This window comes from Neolamprologus multifasciatus, chromosome 12 (assembly GCF_963576455.1).
Source record: "Neolamprologus multifasciatus chromosome 12, fNeoMul1.2, whole genome shotgun sequence".
NCBI lineage: Eukaryota > Metazoa > Chordata > Actinopteri > Cichliformes > Cichlidae > Neolamprologus > Neolamprologus multifasciatus.
Window position 1 is genome coordinate 30307502 of NC_140450.1, and position 17502 is coordinate 30325003.

A 17502-nucleotide genomic window follows, 5' to 3' on the forward strand; every position below is an offset into this window, starting at 1 on the left:
GAAACACTTTTATGTTGTAATTCCAGTGTTGGTGTCTCTCTAGGGAGCATAGTTTCACAATCCCGTGCAGAAAAAAATCATCTTCAAAGTACAAATAATTTTTGAACAAATCAAAACGTCATGTGATTTTCAACCTGTAAATATGAAAGAAAAAAGGTCATGTTTTTCCTGGTGCTGAGTGGGCAAGTGCGTGTGAATATTCACATCCCAGAGGTGACGTCATGTTCAAGTTACTCTCAAGAAACTCTATTTCTGTGAGTGTTTTTACTCTTTGCCCACGTCAAGGACTTAAATAACTTGTGATCCCATGCTAAAAAAAAGAATCTTCTCTCTGTAAAGCTCTTTATTCTGTCCTATATTCTTCTTTCATGTAAACCATGAAGCATTTGTGTCCCTGCAGGTACATGGCCATCATCCACCCTCTGCAGCAGCGCATGTCCTCCACAGAGACCAAGGTGGTGGTGGGTGTGATCTGGGTTCTGGCTCTGCTCCTGGCTTTTCCTCAGTACTACTATTCCAACACGGATGAGCTCCCTGGCCGAGTGGTGTGTTACATCGACTGGCCAGAATACACTGTGTTTGACTTCAAAAAGATGTGAGTCTCTCTGGCAAGCAGCTATTCAAGTCAGCAAGCCTAGTTAATTATTTTCCCATCAAGAGCAAATTTGGGAGGTTTGTGAAATTTGTGTGTATTCAGTGAAAATGATTAAAGCTCTTTGTACTTTGGAGTCGATGAATTGAAGGCACATCCTAGTAGATTGGTGTTCTCTCGCTCTGATAGAAAAACATTTCAACATTTCATTTTCCCTTTGTAATTTTACAACTGCAGCTACTAAGAAGGATAGGGAGAATGTGTAAAAGGGATGACACAGAGCCATGGAGCTAGAGTGGATGATCTTGCAGTGCCCAACACAGTTTTCCTGCACTTTGCTTATTATTCGTGTTATGCTACCTTTTGCATAACTGTATTTTGGATATTTATTTTAACATATCCAACTGCTAAGTATGTATATGTAATCTGAAAAAAAATTATATATATATATATATATATATATATATATATATATATATATATATATATACACACACATATATATAGGTAATACTTGTAGGATCAGGCAGTTTCCAGAGTAGAGTGTGCAATTTATTTTTTTCCTAACATCACCTGGGGTAATCTCTCTCTGCAGCCTAACTGCAGCTTTGGATAAAGCATAAATGGATGGATGATGCCTTTCAGCTTTTTATCAGAAATGCTTCAGGCTAATATTTTCCAAATAAAAATCAGTGTTCTTCAAGTCGAATCTGAGAAATATTATCCCCTTTTTATGATAGTGCAGCGTATTAACATATGTCCATGGCTTTTAGTCCTAATTAGCAAGCTTTCAAAGTAAGTCAAGTGACGGCACTCAGACAAACCGCCTGTGGGACAACAAAACAGAAGAGCTGACTCAAAAGCCTATTGTAAACAGAACCTACGGCCTCATTTGGCTGTTTATTAAACCACAGAAGACTGACTGCATGTGGTGCATTTTGGACAAGTGCCCTTGCTGAGCTATTGATTCCAGCTTGTCTAAAAGCCAGCCTCAATTCTATAAATGAAAGAGCCTGTTCAGTCATCAACTTAAGTAGCCAAATGTGGACTTGATTTATTTTTTATTTTGTTATCTGAAATGCGACAGACTAAGAGAGTTAAGTCAGAGGGTCGCACAGAATTCAAAATAGAGTTATTACCAGCATTCAAGGAAATTTTACTCCTGAGGTTTCTAATTCAGTCATGTGGGGTCAAAGTCTTCTCTCTTATACTGCTGAATATTCAGTAGCTCATTTATTTAAAAGTGGTCATTGTCTCTCATGCAGCAAAAACACTTTTTCATTAATGTTCTCTTTACTGGGGAACATTTGGAAGAAACATCTGCCTGGCAGACACTACACATTTACACATTTAACCAGTTTTAATGCACTGCTACAGCCTATTACTGTCACATTTTTATAAACCAGGCTGCTTTTAGGTTTTATGACAATTGGCAAAAAGAGGAATATGTATTTTACTCAATAATACAATAACAAACATGAAGTTATGCTTTAATGGCTAATTTAAAATACTAATAAATGCAAAAATCAAGAATATCACTTCAAATGTGTAGGTCAGAAACTTTGGAGTTTTTGTTAGTTAAATGGTGGAAACTAATTAGTTAGTTGAATATCCTTTAATTACTTAAGTCTGTCTTATGGAGAAGTTTGATGGAAGCAACTATTGTTTTTTCCTGAAGTTTTCACATCCTAATCATACTGTTGGAAGTCCGGGCTACTGACTGGCTCCCTAAATTATCTGTATTTTCCAATTTAGGCTGATTTCAAAGAGCCTTTAGTGCCAAAATCTTTTAGCGTCAGACTGTGTTTATCTTTCTGAAGACAGAAGGCAAAACCCAAACAACACACCCTTAGGGAAGTAGATGTGGACCTTAAGTGAGACAGCATTTAAACAGAAAAATAATATCACTAAAAGCTGCAAGCTGCAAGCTGCAAAAACCTTTAAGCATATTTGCACTGCACAAGACACTCACAAATGTGGATTGCACAACACTGGACATTATATTCTTCATTCCCAGTTAATACTTGTACAGCTGCTGTTATTGTATATATATATATTTATATTTATATTTCTTCATACATTCTTATATATTTCTATACTGTGTATTGTGTATTTTGTTGTACAGTTATTTTATTTTCAACTTTAATTTATATATTTTATCTTATTCTTTCCCAGTTAAATTTACCCTTCATTCTAATTTGTGTTGTACAGTTATTTCATTTTTAACTTTAATTTTTATATTTTATTGTATTTTATTCCTTCCTAGTTAAATTTACCCCTTTTTAATTTTCATATTTATTTCCTATCTTATTCATAGCCTTTTCTTTTTTTCTTTAGGTCACGAGCAGTTGTCTAAGCATTTCACTGCATATCGTACTGTGTATGACTGTGTATGTGACAAATAAAATTTGAATTTGAATTTGAAAATTTGAAACCTAGTACTAAACAGAGTACTAAATGATATTAAGTCAGAAAAACATAAAAGGAGGAGCTGGGGTGGATTTGTGTTTCAGGCTACGTCCACACGTACACGGGTATTTTTGAAAACGGAGATTTTCCTTTTTCGTTTTAAAAAATAATCCCGTCCACATGTAAAGGCAGAAATGAAGGAAAACGCTGCTAGGAACATACCAAAGCAACAGGTGGCAATATATTCCTAACCGTGCAGAAATGTTGGCCAATCAGAAGTCTAGAAGCCTCGGTGGGAAAAAGTAAACAAAGCTGGGGCATAGAAGCAGAACCGAGTCGTATGTGTGGAGGGACAGTAACTGTGTGTGTATATGTAAGCATTTAAACACTGCAGAGAGTACAATTAACAGTAATAGTATTGTAGAAATTCATTTCACCGAAGCAATAACGTGGCGCACAGTGTGACGTCAAAAAATGCGCACACCTTTGACGCTGCGTTTTCTGCGTTTTCACCGTTTTTCTCGTCCACACGTAAATGCAAAAACTGAGTTTTCAAAAATATCCACCCTGGCCGGAGTTTTTCAAAATCTACGTTTTCAGTGACCAAAAACGCTGTTTACGTGTGGACGAAAGGTGCAAACGCATAGATCGCAGATGGGCAGCAACAACTGTGGGCTGGGTGCAGCAGCTTAAATATTGTGCCCTATCTGAGATTTGGATTGGATGGACCCACCGGCCGATGGGTTGGTGTTGAGATGAGCTCACCTGTTGAGATTGGTGCTGTGCTTGACTTTGTGGTCTGCTTGAACTAATGCCTGATGTTATCCACTGGCAGATTTGAGTACTCTCATCATGTATTATATGAAACTGTGTGAGTGCTTCAGAGGTTTGACAAGATGTGTGGCAGATATTTGGATGAGAGATGCTGCAGGTTAAAGAAGGTTAAAACAGGCTCTTCGAATGGTTTACTACTACTATGTGAGCCTGGTCAGGCACTTCATTCAGGCATGACCAGTCAGTACCCTTTCCCCCAATTATCATGTTTCCTCTGGTTGCTAAAATAGGACCAAAGAGCTTTCATATCAAGGCAGCGACTGAACATTAACATGAATCATTTTAACACCACGTTTATGCATTGCCTGAGCAGAGGAAACAGCAAAAGCTGCCACTTCTGTCGAAGTGCTCCAAATGCATTTCCCCTCACCCCGTGATCTGAGATCAAAGAAAAGGCAAAGAAATGTATTGTTGTGCAAATGCGCCTGTTAATCTTCTCTCTGCACACACGGACACCTTGCTGTGTTATACAAACTTCAGAAGGTGCTTTAGACAAAGCTGGATAAACACAGCATGTCTAACAAGGACGAATCCCCACTTTACACCACCCCAGTGACCTGCAGTTTCTCCTGCTTGTCTTCTTGTAATCCTAGTGGCATGACTGTCCAATACCACATATGATGCCAATAACACAGGTAGATTCTACAAATGTTAACACAGAAAAACACCCACACAATGACGCACAAACACAGGCTGATCGCAGCCCCACTGATGGCACCCTCTCAGCTCATCAGTAGCGATGTTTACTCTGCTTCGGTGCCAGTCTGCCACTGCCGTCCCCATATTCTCCCACATTTCTCCATGGAAATATAGCTTATTATGAACATCACAACAGCAATTTCATTGTTCATGATGGGGTGCCTGATACACTTATTATTTTTTTAATGAAACCGTAATCAGTGACATGCCGGAGCTGAGTGAGAAAACAGTTACTAAGCTGAGCTAACAAGACTGTAAATGACACTTGTGATTAAAGCCCAACGCAGGATGGGTCCCACATGTCGTTCCTCCATCGGCACCCCCTCTGATGGCCCACTGACTTTGCAGTCAGTGGGAATTAGTGTGCAAGGTCTCATAGGTGGGTATTAATAGATGTTACTGCATGCTTTCACTGACAGCTTACAAACTATTCCCCCTTAACATGCTACAGCATGTTTTGGGCATTGTAAAATTGCACGACATGAGCCTGTCATTAGTGACAGTGAAGCAGTCTGGAGTGAGTCATCCTCCTGTTACCTCCAGTAATCTTTTGCCTCTGTTAGCAAGCAAAGTCAAAAAACAGCTGACCTTCCTTCCTTATTTATTTATTTATTTATTTATATGAACGTTACTATTGGAACAACAGGCATGCATCCATTTGTTCCCATGTGTTAAAAATGTATTCCATATTCATTAATTATTATGCATTCAAAGACACATATGCACACACACACACACACACACACACACACACACACACACACACACACACACACACACACACACACACACATTAACCTGTATATATAAATTACTGTGTGTAATTTGTCAGTGCAGCTGTGACCTCCACTGAGTAAGGTTTTATTGATTTTGCTTGTATGTCAGTTTGGCGATATATTGCAGCTTCCTTTCCCTAAAGCGTCATTCATCACATTCAGCCTGCTCGGGCCCTCTGAGCAGAATGACTCTGTCAAGGAGTCGATCTGGTTAGTGTCATGTCGCAGCTCCAGTAGAAATCTAGACATAACATCCTGTGTTACTCGACCACTCTTTCTAGAAAGGCCTGATCCACAGTGTGAACCAAATCTCAGTGAGGAAGTCTGTTAATATCAACATAAGAAGTTCCATAATCAATCGTGAACTTCTGCAGCAGGAAATGTAATCAAACTAGAAAAAGTTGCATTTCCGGCGAAAATGCAGTGTGAATGCTGTGTAGTGGAATCTGAAAACAGGTGTAGAAGCTGAACTCTGCTTTATTTGAAAGACTACACTGAAAAGTGTCAAGAAAGCAGAATGCACGCAAGCAGGGAAGATGTGCAGCATCTGTCCCATGTAGTACTCGAACTCTTACCACCAGATCTCATAGCAGCTGCGCATCCCACTGCGCCAAACCAGTTCTGGTCCCAAACAAAGATATGATGAGAGGAAAAAAATGTGCACTGTGCAGAAGAAGCTAAATTGTGCTGAAAAGAGATGAAAATGATGAAAATTGTCCTGATAAGAGCAGAAGAGGATGAAAATTGTGCTAAGAAGAGGTGAAAAAGCTGAAAATTGTACTGAAAAGAGGTGAATCAGCAGACTTTCTGCTGAAAAGAGGAAAAGAAGCTGAAGTTTGTGCTAAAAACAGCTTAAGAAGCTGGAATTTGTGCTGAAAAGTAGTGAAAAACTGAAAATTTTGCTAAAAAGAGGTGAAAAAGCTGAAATTTGTGTGGGAAAGAGTTTAAACAGTTGAAGTGTTAACTGAAGAAAATGTTGCCATAAGCAGGATTCTAACCCGGGCCTCCTGGTCTGAGAACGGCTGCTCATCTCACTGAGCTAAAACATGGCTCAGCCCGGCAAGCAAAACTGGTGATCACACTGATAATGTGGTCCCTGTCAGCAAAATGGGCCAAAAAATGTCATAAAAAGCTGATCATCTCAAAAAGTATAAAAGTTATCATCACCAAAAGATATAGCAGTCAAAAGCAGAAATAGCAGAACAGTTTAAAGTTTGAACGGTAAAAAATTGACTGAAAACTGAGGTAGTAGTTAAGCGGCAAAGAAACGGAGCAACTAGAATAATAAAGGATAAAGAATAAAGAGAAACAGGAACTCAATAGTGTGAATGCCTGTGAGGCATTCACACTATTGAGTCTCTAACTAAGCTTCTAAACTACTACAAAAAGAACATCTTACTAACCACACTGCTACTACGTGCTCTATATATTCAATGTATTTTTTTTTTTACAAATATCAACAAAACTAATAAGTCGGAGAAACTCAAATACACCCAAATACGAGGCCATAACAACCATTATGAACTGTAAAACGTGCTGGCATTGGAAATGCTCCCCCTTTAGGAATGTGGTCAACTCAGGTGGAGGAAAACAGCTGCGGGCAAGAAACAAACCTCCAGCTTTTTTTTTTTTCAGAACTACGACTGTGCTTATTAATCTGATATGTGGAGACGGCTTTCATCTCAGTGAAGCTGTATTTTAATGGCATTTGAGTTTGTAGGAAGTGTAGAATTTTAGAGTAATGCTACAAAACTGCCAGCCGAGACTGATTATACATGAATGTTAGTGACTGGAGAGCTACTTTGTCAACAAAACAGGAGCTTAAATAACTGGATATTTGAAATCATATTTGGAAACACTGGCACACAAGCACAGACTCACATACAGTACAAAGCAAGAACCTATAAGAAGTTTCACAGAGAATACAAATGACAACAAAAGTACCAAATACTGACAAGAGAAAAACCACAGATAATCTGTCAAAGAAGGAAAAGACTATAGCGATGATTGGGAAATGAGAAACAGGTAGAAACATTCAGGGAATTGCAGAAGCTGAAAAATAAATGAAATAGTCAAAAAAAAAAAAAAGATTTGTTTAGCCCATGAGTTCTCACAAGGTCACAGTAATAATAATAATAATATTAATAATAATAATAATAATAATGGCTTGCATTTATATAGCGCTTTTCGGGACCCCTCAAAGCGCTTTACAATACCACTATTCATTCACTTTCACATTCATACACTGGTGAAGGCCAAGTAAAAAAGATTTCATATTTATTTCTAGATTATTTGCTCGTCAAGTTGTTTCAGCTGCTGTTGCCTTCTTATCTGGCCATTCGTCTCCAGGCTCTAACACCAACGAGGCATTTTCACCCAGAGAGCTATTTCCTCTTTTTCAGACTAGTCTCTGTAAACTTTGGGATGATTTTGTGGAAAAGTCACAGTGGGTCAGCAGTTTCTGAAATATTCAGACCAGCTCGTCAGGCACCAACAACCATGCAGAGTCTAGAGTTACTTAAATCACCTTTCTTCCCCAATCTGATGCTCAGTTTGAACTTCAGCAGGTTGTCTTGACAGTTATAGCCATTACTTTGTCTGATGAGATTTTTATGTGAACAATTAAGTAGATAACAAAGTGGGCGATTGCATCTCTATGTCTGTACTCCTCAATCTCTGGTCCTCTACTAGAGGCTTGGGAGTTTGAGGCTACTGAGCAGCATCTTTGATGTTCCTTGAGCTGCACTCTTATGGACAGAGGCCTCTGATGTTGTTGTTTGGACTTTGTCTTCCACATCTGCTCCAGTTGCTCCTTCAAGTGATTTTATGGATGTCCAAGCCCAGCTTTATACTCAATGGGGACTTAAATCCCACAAACAAATGACCAATTCCCTATTATCCTGTATTCTCTTAAACACACATTGTTTCTTTTTCTCTTTTACCATGATATACCATATTACCTTAACCTCAGTACTGTCATTCTCAAAGTTTCATTATCCTCACTTCAAAGATTTACTTTATTCTCAAGAATTTAGTTTTACCACTACTGAGCCAATTTAATAGTTAATATCGTCAACTCAGCGAACAGATAATTTAGAATTCATCCAATCTGCACAAATTTGCTTTTTGAACAGGCTTGTGCCTACCTTTAAATCTTTTTAGACCGGTCTTCTGTTTGCCTCATTTCAGATCCAACCTTCGGCCACATATGTTCTCTCTGTTGCAAAGGGAACCGGTCGGAAACACCAAATATTAAACCCGATTCTTTGATCCCCATGATAGAACAGAGAAAACCAGACTCAGGAGTGGTCAAAACATTTCTAATTCTTTATTCAATCATCTTCCGGAAGAGAGAGCCCTGCACAGCCCAAAGTCAGTTGCAGAATCTCTAACATTAGAAGCTAAAAATGTGTCTCATATAGGTGTTATTTTGGTCCTTCACACGTCACACATCGTTTCGATAAAAACAAGTCAAGTATGTACTAGTTCCGCTTTTCTGTCTGGTTTCATGTATTCTATTAATATACCTCTGCAGCTCTACCCCAGACTTCCTGTTTTTCAGTCTGGCTAAGCACTTTGTTTATGAGTCAAAAGTGGCCTTGCTTTACAAACCTTCATTATTAAAGTACAAAAAACAACAATCATATATTAATTACATGACACTCCCTAATACTGCTATATTTTCTCATGTTCCTTCTTCCTAATGTCACTGTGCTGGGATTGCCACATCTATCACAACTGCAGTCTCTCCTCCTGAGTTCCTGATGAGTATTTTGGGGTGGCTGTGGCTCAGGAGGTAGAGCAGGTCACTTTTTTGGTTATTTGTGTTTTCCCTATAGGACCACTTACGGTGTTATTAGTCATCTAGAAATGTACTGAATAATATTGTTTACGTTGACACGCTGTGTGTGTGTGTGTGGTCATACTATGCAAAATTGTAGTTTATTGCCTTGGAAAGGTCCTTTGAGGTTCCTCTGCCCAGGGACTGTCCCTCTGTGGATGCTGGAGTCAGGGTGTCACGGTTTGGCAGGGCAAACCGTGGGGAAGTAGGGAAGGGAAGACTCAGTCGCGGTACTCTGTGTCTAAGCAGTGCATTTATTTACATTGAATGAAACAATAACAGTAAATCCCAGTGCTCCCCCATGCTCCCCCGTGCTCTCCCGTGTCGTGTCTTCTCAAAAAGTCCGTGCACCGTGTTCTCCACTCTCGTGTGTCCACACACACCCCGTGCCTGCTGCCCTCCGATGTTCCACGCTCCTCCTGAGGGGAAAATAACAGAGGCAGCCGTCAAGACACTGTATTCACAGTAGGCATACACTCACAGACTTTAACTGAGCTAAGACTGACGTGAAGTCTCACGCAATGTTCCCACGCCGGTGGGAGATCCATCGGTCTCCTAAATAGCTCCCCCAACGAGCCTGATCAGCAGCAGGTGTGTGGGGCTTCAGGCGTGGCCAATCCTCTAGCAGGACCACACCCATCAGGCCTGCAGGTGCTTGGCATCCACACACACATATATACGCACACATATCTACACACGCCTACACATACAATAAGTGGAACACCGGAACAGAAGCATAGACTTACAAATACATATCACAATAAGAAGTCCATAACATATCTCTCAGATATATATAACACGATTTTCCACATTTTAAAGGACGTTAATGCATTGGTGCACAGATCAACATACCATAAAACACACAGTGCACAAAGTTTACAGTGAGCTAACATGATCAAACACTGTGTCTGTGATAGATTTGCAAATCATTAGTCACTAAATGCTGAAGCTGTCATAACTAATTACTGCATAAAGGGTTTCAGTTTATTGGACAAAGAAGACGTCTAACTGTTACTCTCACATCTGCAATTTCATTATAAAGTATCAAAATATAAATTCTAAATTCCTCCTGCAGATACACTGAGGATTATTTGATTCAGTCCTCCACTCACAGTTGTGTTTATTTTGTCGGTGCTCCAGGGTAATGGAACTGAAACATACTCAGAGACCTTTTATTAACTACAGCAGGAACTTCCACTCACCAGTGACCTGCCTATGAGCTCAGACCACTTATAAATAATTTATTTAGTTTTCTTGATTATTTTATGCTGCCATCAGTGTCTAGCTCTAAATAAGCCATTTCTTTAAAAAATATGCAGCAAGAGAAGGCTGAACGTTAATAGGACTGAACAACATTTGAAATGCCTCATTGAGTGCAGTGGATATCCAGCAACTTAACATTTGCTCTGATACATCACATACACCAAACTTTTCATCGAGACACTGTGGTGGGGTCTGTTATTTTCTATGCTGTGGTCTGCTGGAGTGGTGGAATGGCAGAGAGGGACAGGGGGAAACTCAACAAACTGGTCAAGAGGGCCAGCTCTGTCCTGGACTGTCCGCTGAAGTCCATCAAGCAGGTTGGAGAGGAGAAGATGTTGTCTAAGCTAACATCCATCATGGACAACACCTCCCACCCCCTGCATGAGACTGTACGAGCACTGAGCAGCTCGTTTAGCAGTGTAGGAAGGAGCGCTACCGCAGGTCATTCTTACCAGCAGCTGTCAGACTCTATAACGCAGCTTAACATTATTTTGGTCTTACTCACCAGCTTGTTTGTTTACTGTATATTTTATACATATCTCCATAAAATTTTTCAATGTTTCTATACATATTCTGTACATTGTTACCTGTATATACCTGTATGTACCAACTTTGGTTGCTTATGTTTATAGGACCACCTTCTGTGTCTTCCTTTTATATTTTATTTTCCCTTGCTGTAAGAGCTCTGTAACACCGAAATTTCTCATCCGTGGGATAATAAAGGTTTATTCTATTCTATTCTATTCTATTCTATTCTAACAGTCACTTTAGGGACAACTAAGCTGATGCTCTGCAACCAGATCACTCCGTGATGACAACAACAAAGGAAAATCACAGGACAGAGAAATGTTTCTGACACTCTTTTAAATTCAACAAACTCACCATGGCTCACACCAAGAAGGCTGTAAAACCCTCAGGGAAATCGTTTCTTTGGGGTTTTTTTCTTCCTATGAAATCTGTATTTGTGTGTGTGCAACTTTTTGTGTATTTTTTTTTAAAGGGAAATTATTTTAATTCACCAACAGTATTATCAGTAGTAATGGGTTCACTTCAAGCCTCAAAGCCTGGAACAATGCACAAATTGAGCACTACTTTGTCTGTTGATACAAATAAAGCTTTTGAGCCCATTCCAAGAACAGAGCTGCCAGCTTCAAACTCTTTAGGCAAGGACAGCACAAAGAATTGGTCTGAATAAGTGCATCCAAAAGGTACACTTATGTGACTCTGCACCCGCCTGCCAGAGTCTAGGACTAAGTCAGATTACAAAATCCAGGTCTTTCACTTTTTGATCCAACAGGTACCAGAGCAGGTTAGTTATGCAGCATAAGATGAAGTTCTTGCTCCAAATCCTACTTCAAAGTGCAAGTTTCTGGAGTATTGACTACTGTTGACTCTATGTATTATTCTAGGGTCTAACCTACAATATAAAACGCCTTGACACGACTGTTGTTGTGTTTTGGCTCTGTATAAATGAAATTGAATTGAACTGAAATTGAATTGTTGACTGATTGATAAAACATATGAGTTCACCATATGGTATCACATCTTGTGCCTTGTCTTGACTAATCTGTGCTGGAGTGGCTGGGAGTCAGTTAGGCCGGGTCATACTTCAATCCTGGCTGCTCTACAGTTTTTCCATTAGATTTACTTTGAATGCCTGAGTAGAAAAGAGCTAGTTTCATTTACCATGCAATACATGCCAATGCGTCTGCTTTTACAAATGCATTTACTTATTGACTTTATTTGAATAGATAAATATTTTTGTAATAATATAGAATATGTGTCTGTAGGTACTACGTGTGTGTGGTCATCCTCATATATTCATTCCCACTGCTGCTGATGGGTTGTGCTTACCTGGTGGTGGGACTGACACTCTGGGCCAGTGAGATCCCTGGGGACTCCTCTGACCGCTACAAGGAGCAGCTGACTGCCAAACGCAAGGTAACCTGCCTACTGGATTTCACCACTAATGTAATCAGAATATTTTTGTGCTCTGCAGCCTTGAGCAGGATGTGACTGATGTCTCCTCGTGTAATAAAAAAAAAAAATCATCATAGCATCACACACCTGAATCTGAGTTCTCAGTCCTTTCTTCTATCTTAGACTGTTTTTTTCTTTCAGACCACTTTTTGCTATTTTAACCAACTGCAGTCTCTTAATCCGCTCTTTTCACCATTAGCTCTTCTTCTTGCTCATTAGGTGTAGAAAACCATGACTCCTCCGCGGTAAATTCTTTTGTCACTTTGGTGAGCCACCGTCTTTAACAGCCACTATGAGATCACTTTCATTTCTCCAAAACCTGCTGAGCTAATTGCATTCTCAATAACTACACCCTCAGGAGTTCTTTGTGGTCAGTGCCAACTTCTGCTAAAGTTTAGCATGCTAGCAGTGCATATGCTAGAGTTGGCATTTCCCTAAAGCACTTTTATTATTGGACTTATTCTACTTCTTACAATTAAAAATATTGTATTTTTCAAAATAGAGAGTGATTAATGTGTCAAATTATCATCTGTTTATTCTCTCTTAAATGTCAGTGAGCACTGTCTGTTCTTGGCAGCGCTGACAGTGTCTCATGATCCATTATATTTTTATTTTGCCCCAGAAAGATTTCAAAGTAGCTCAGACTTTTCTGCACAAACAGATTTGTTGGCTCTGCTGGCCAATGTCTTGTTAAAATGACATTGGTGAATGCTGAGTTCTCAGTGGAAACAATCGATGCAGTGCAGCTTGTAATCTCATCATTAAGAGATAACAAATGAAGCCGGAAACTGACAATACCTGCTGTAACACTGTTGTGAGTACTGGTTTTCTGAGACACGTTTTACTGGCTCACTCTCTTATTTCGGGAACTGCTCTCGCTAATCATAGGGAGCCTCAATGGGGGTGTCTGTGTGGATTTCCTCTAGGTGTTAGACAGCATACTGAGTTCATCTATGACTCTATAAACTGAAAATTCTCAAAAGTTACTACACTGTGTAAAATATCGATAAAATCAGAATGCGGCAATTTGCTAATCTCAAAAACTCAAATTTAATTCACACTAGAACATATAAAACGTATTAAATGTGCAAGCTTTCAATGTCATAGGGCAGGGGTCAGCAACCTTTAACACCCAAAGAGCCACTTGGACCCGGTTTCCACGCAGAAGAAAACACTGGGAGCCGCAAATACTTTACACAACTACATCTAAAATAAAGATAACACTGTATATATTGTTTTTTACCTTTATGCTTTGTGTGAACAACTAAGGTGTGTTGCTTATGAAGTGCTATAGAGAAAATTACATTCTATTTATGTAATTAACACATTTTGAACTCTTAAAGAAATATAACAAAAGGAAAGACACCCAGCTGAACTAAAATGATCCATGTAGCAAACAAAAACTGTTGTGAGCCGCCACCCTTATATCGCCTTTGGGCTTTTGGAGCCTTGATCTGACTTTCAAAAAATAATTGGAAAAAAAGCACTATGCTGCTAAAAAATGAAAAATAGATATTTGCAAAATTCTGCCTAAATATGTATTTTAATTGGTTAATGTGTGTGGCGGGGCATGGTCTGCAGCACCGCTGCAGGGGAAGCGGACGCACCTGAGCAGCACCTGCAGTCACGCCTCGCCGCCTTAACGTCTGTGCTATCTATGTTGTTGTGTTGGTGTGTGTCGGGCTGTGAGCTGAAAAGCTACGGCTGTGTGCGTACAGCAACCGTGTGTGAAAAGTGGTCAATAAAGAGATGCTGAAAAGCATGTTCATGGAAACATCGTCGGGTCTGCCGTGATATGTTTACAATGGAACTTCTGCTCCTGAACCTCTGCGCACAGCGTCTGCAAATCGGGGCTGTACGAAGTCACTTTCATCTTTACGCAGGACTGTAAGCTGTCATCTGTGAGGCGTGTGCGGCGTTTGTTTTTAACATAGTTCACAGTGGAGAACAGCTGCTGACATAATGTGGATCCGAATATCCATAATTGGCCTACCTGGGGTTGAAAGTCTTGATAAATGCACGGCATTTCGGCGGGTAAACCGGCTTTCGCAAGTGTGACGCTTATTTTGAGCGATGAAAAAAATAATAGAATATAATTTTTATATTTCAATATCACAATAATCTTCCAATTTAGAACTACAAGTTAAAAATGAACTAACATAAATAAAATACACTTCAGCTAAATACTTGTAATTTATTTTCCCAAACCACACGGAGTTATAAGGACTAAAGAGCTGCATGCGGCTCTGGAGTCTTATTTTAATAATAATGACCTTAAGGCTCCTTAAGGATACCAATTTGTAATTGGTCTGACATTAATCTTTGTCTGACTGAGAATCATGTTCACACTGGAGGAATCTATAAAACATAATTGCGTAATCATGTATTCAACAGGTGGTGAAGATGATGATTGTGGTGGTATGTACTTTTGCCATCTGCTGGCTGCCCTACCATGTCTACTTCCTGCTGCACCAGTTCTTCCCCGAAATGTTTGAGGAAACATACATCCAGCAGGTCTACCTTGCTATCATGTGGTTGGCCATGAGCTCTACCATGTACAACCCCATCATCTACTGCTGCTTAAATGACAGGTTAGTTAGCACCTCTAAACCATTATGCAACTACTTCACCCACAGGCCATCTTATTAGTTCCACATATCAAATACTGAGGCTTAGAACTGTCTTTATTTTTCCTGTCGTGGGCTCAGCTGTGAGACATTCCTCAAAGATTCTGGTTAAGACTGACATGACAGCATCCGTCTTTTGCTTCAAACTTGTGGACAGCAACCTCATAATGCAATTTTCTTATTCAAGTACATCAAAGATCATTGATTTGGATTGAGATGTGGCTGACAAGAGTAGCACACAGTGCGTTCTAAACAGTTTTTGTTTTTTCCATTAATGCCCCGTTAGTCTTGCTCTGAGCCGTTATCTAGCTCAATTGAGATTGAAAACGTAGGATTTTAAGCATCACAGAAGGATCACAGCTCCAAGGGATGGAGTTAAAACTCCTCATGCAACTTAACCAAAAAGTTTGAGAAAATAAGGGGAAAAACAATCAGCCCCCCATGACAATGTAGGCTTTGGATTTTTGCCTCTTTAATGAAGCATCTTCCATTGTCCTCCATTGCTGTAACCTGCTAATTGCCTTTGAGCTTTCAGAGAAATGCGATTTCACACTTGAGTATTTTACCTCCCAAGTCCCAAAAATGAAAATGTGTGGGCTGAGGTGAGGTTTATAGGTTTAGTCACTGGCGGTTTTTGTCTCCCTGAGCTCATATGCATAACCAATGTGAGTGTTTTTTCATCAGTCTCTTTCTTATCGCTCGCTCTCAGCAACAGAAATGTTGCCTTTCCCTTCATTCTTCTCTCTCTGTCTGGGCTTCACATTTGGTTGAAGATGTTTCATGTCAGGCTTTTCTCATCTAAATCGCAAAATACTTCCATCGTGTCTTCTGTCAGTGTTTTGATTTATTTTTAGTCTTTTTTTGTAACACCTGCAAATGTGTTAATGAACAGTAACATTTGGACGTTCACTGCGCATGTGTGTTAAACTGTTACAGTTTTACATCTGCTGTTAGCTTCATGCCCGAAGTGCCATTGACAGATGATCTTTTGATTGTACACACACATGATGTTCTAGTGTCTTTGGCATACAATTGCACCACAGATATAATGTTAATAACTCAGATTTACAGTTTCCTTTACATTTAAAATATCTAGAGCATATGTGTTTCACGGATGGATGTTATTGTTGTACTGTAGTTTACCAGTAAGAAGATGAGGAAGAAATGAACCAGCTGTGTCCTTTAAACCTGCATTAAATGACTTTTTGTTTACTTGGAGGCTGTGCAACAAGCTGCACAAATTTCATTATAAAGTTGGAATGAGTAATGTGTCACCGTTCTGTTTACACAACCAGAATCCACAGAGAGCTTCATTAGCTTCTATTTAGAGCTGTTTCTCAGTCCATCTGACCAATTTAGGTCTAATGTTCACTCTCTAACCAACTCCTGTGTGGAAATATCTCTTTAGCTGCTAAATGCTCCACTGAGTTTTTACTGGGTCTTCACAGAGAGGTAACGTTGAATAGTTACAACACCAGTTTGACTCTGAGTGTCTCAGTTATAACACCACCCTGCTTACTGTGCTGCCACTGCCTGGCACTGTACTCCTGGCTTCATCCACACACAGAGATCAAACAAAACCAGGCCATTTGCAAACAGTTAGCTGAAGATTAAAAAACTCTGCAGAGCTAAACTGGTAACAGTTTTGTATCTTTGTCATCTTTTTTCGTAACTTTCCCAAGTTGTCACTCCTGGTCAGACATTAAAACAAAATAGCAAATTTCTCCCTTAAATTTGACAAGAAGAAATCAACTGCACGGTTGATTAATTCAGCGCTCTTACCTTTAAACCACCATAACCTCACAGTTCACATATAGTGGTTGATGCCAGATAATAGATTTCAGGGTTTTTTATTTGTTATTTTTTTCACATTAACATGTTTCAGATTATTAAACACATTTTAATATTAGACAGAGATCACCAGAGTAAAGAATGCAGTTTGTAAATGATAATTTTATTTATGAGGGGATGATAGATATCAATAAGGGAGAGGAGGCTATCTAGGTTTGAACCCAGGGTTCTCTTGGGGTGAAGCAACAGTGTAAACCTCTGAGTCACCGTGCAGCCAAATTGTCACGGCGGGGTGCGCCGGTGTGAAGAAGAGGTAAACCCAGATGCAGACACGGTGGAGACAGAACTAGGTTTCCAAAAATAAAGCAAGCCTTTATTATGGCTGATGGCATGACAAAAACACTAGAGAACACTGAAACTGGGAAAACTAAGGAGACCAAGAACACTGTGTAACCTAAAAAGACTATGACACTCTGTGAAAGAACTATGAAGAAACTATGAACACAGAGTAACTAGGCAGGCTATGAAACAGTGACACAATAACGGAAACTATGAAAAGATGAGGTGAGGATAACAGACGATCTGACCCCAACTGAGCAGAAACACACGGATTAAGTACACATAAGGAATGATCAGGGGAAGTGGAATCACATGGGGAAAACAGCTGACAACAATTAACATAATGACAGG

General features: G+C 39.5%; 1 protein-coding gene across 1 annotated transcript in view; it reads left to right on the forward strand.

Moving 5' to 3' along the window:
- Window positions 1-17502, forward strand: part of tacr1a (tachykinin receptor 1a) — a 52881-nt gene that overhangs the window by 24458 nt on the left and 10921 nt on the right. Inside the window, exons 2-4 of the mRNA XM_085181117.1 lie at window positions 401-595; window positions 12205-12355; window positions 14789-14985. Coding sequence (XP_085037243.1) covers window positions 401-595; window positions 12205-12355; window positions 14789-14985 — 543 coding nt within the window. The remainder of the gene's footprint in view (window positions 1-400; window positions 596-12204; window positions 12356-14788; window positions 14986-17502) is intronic.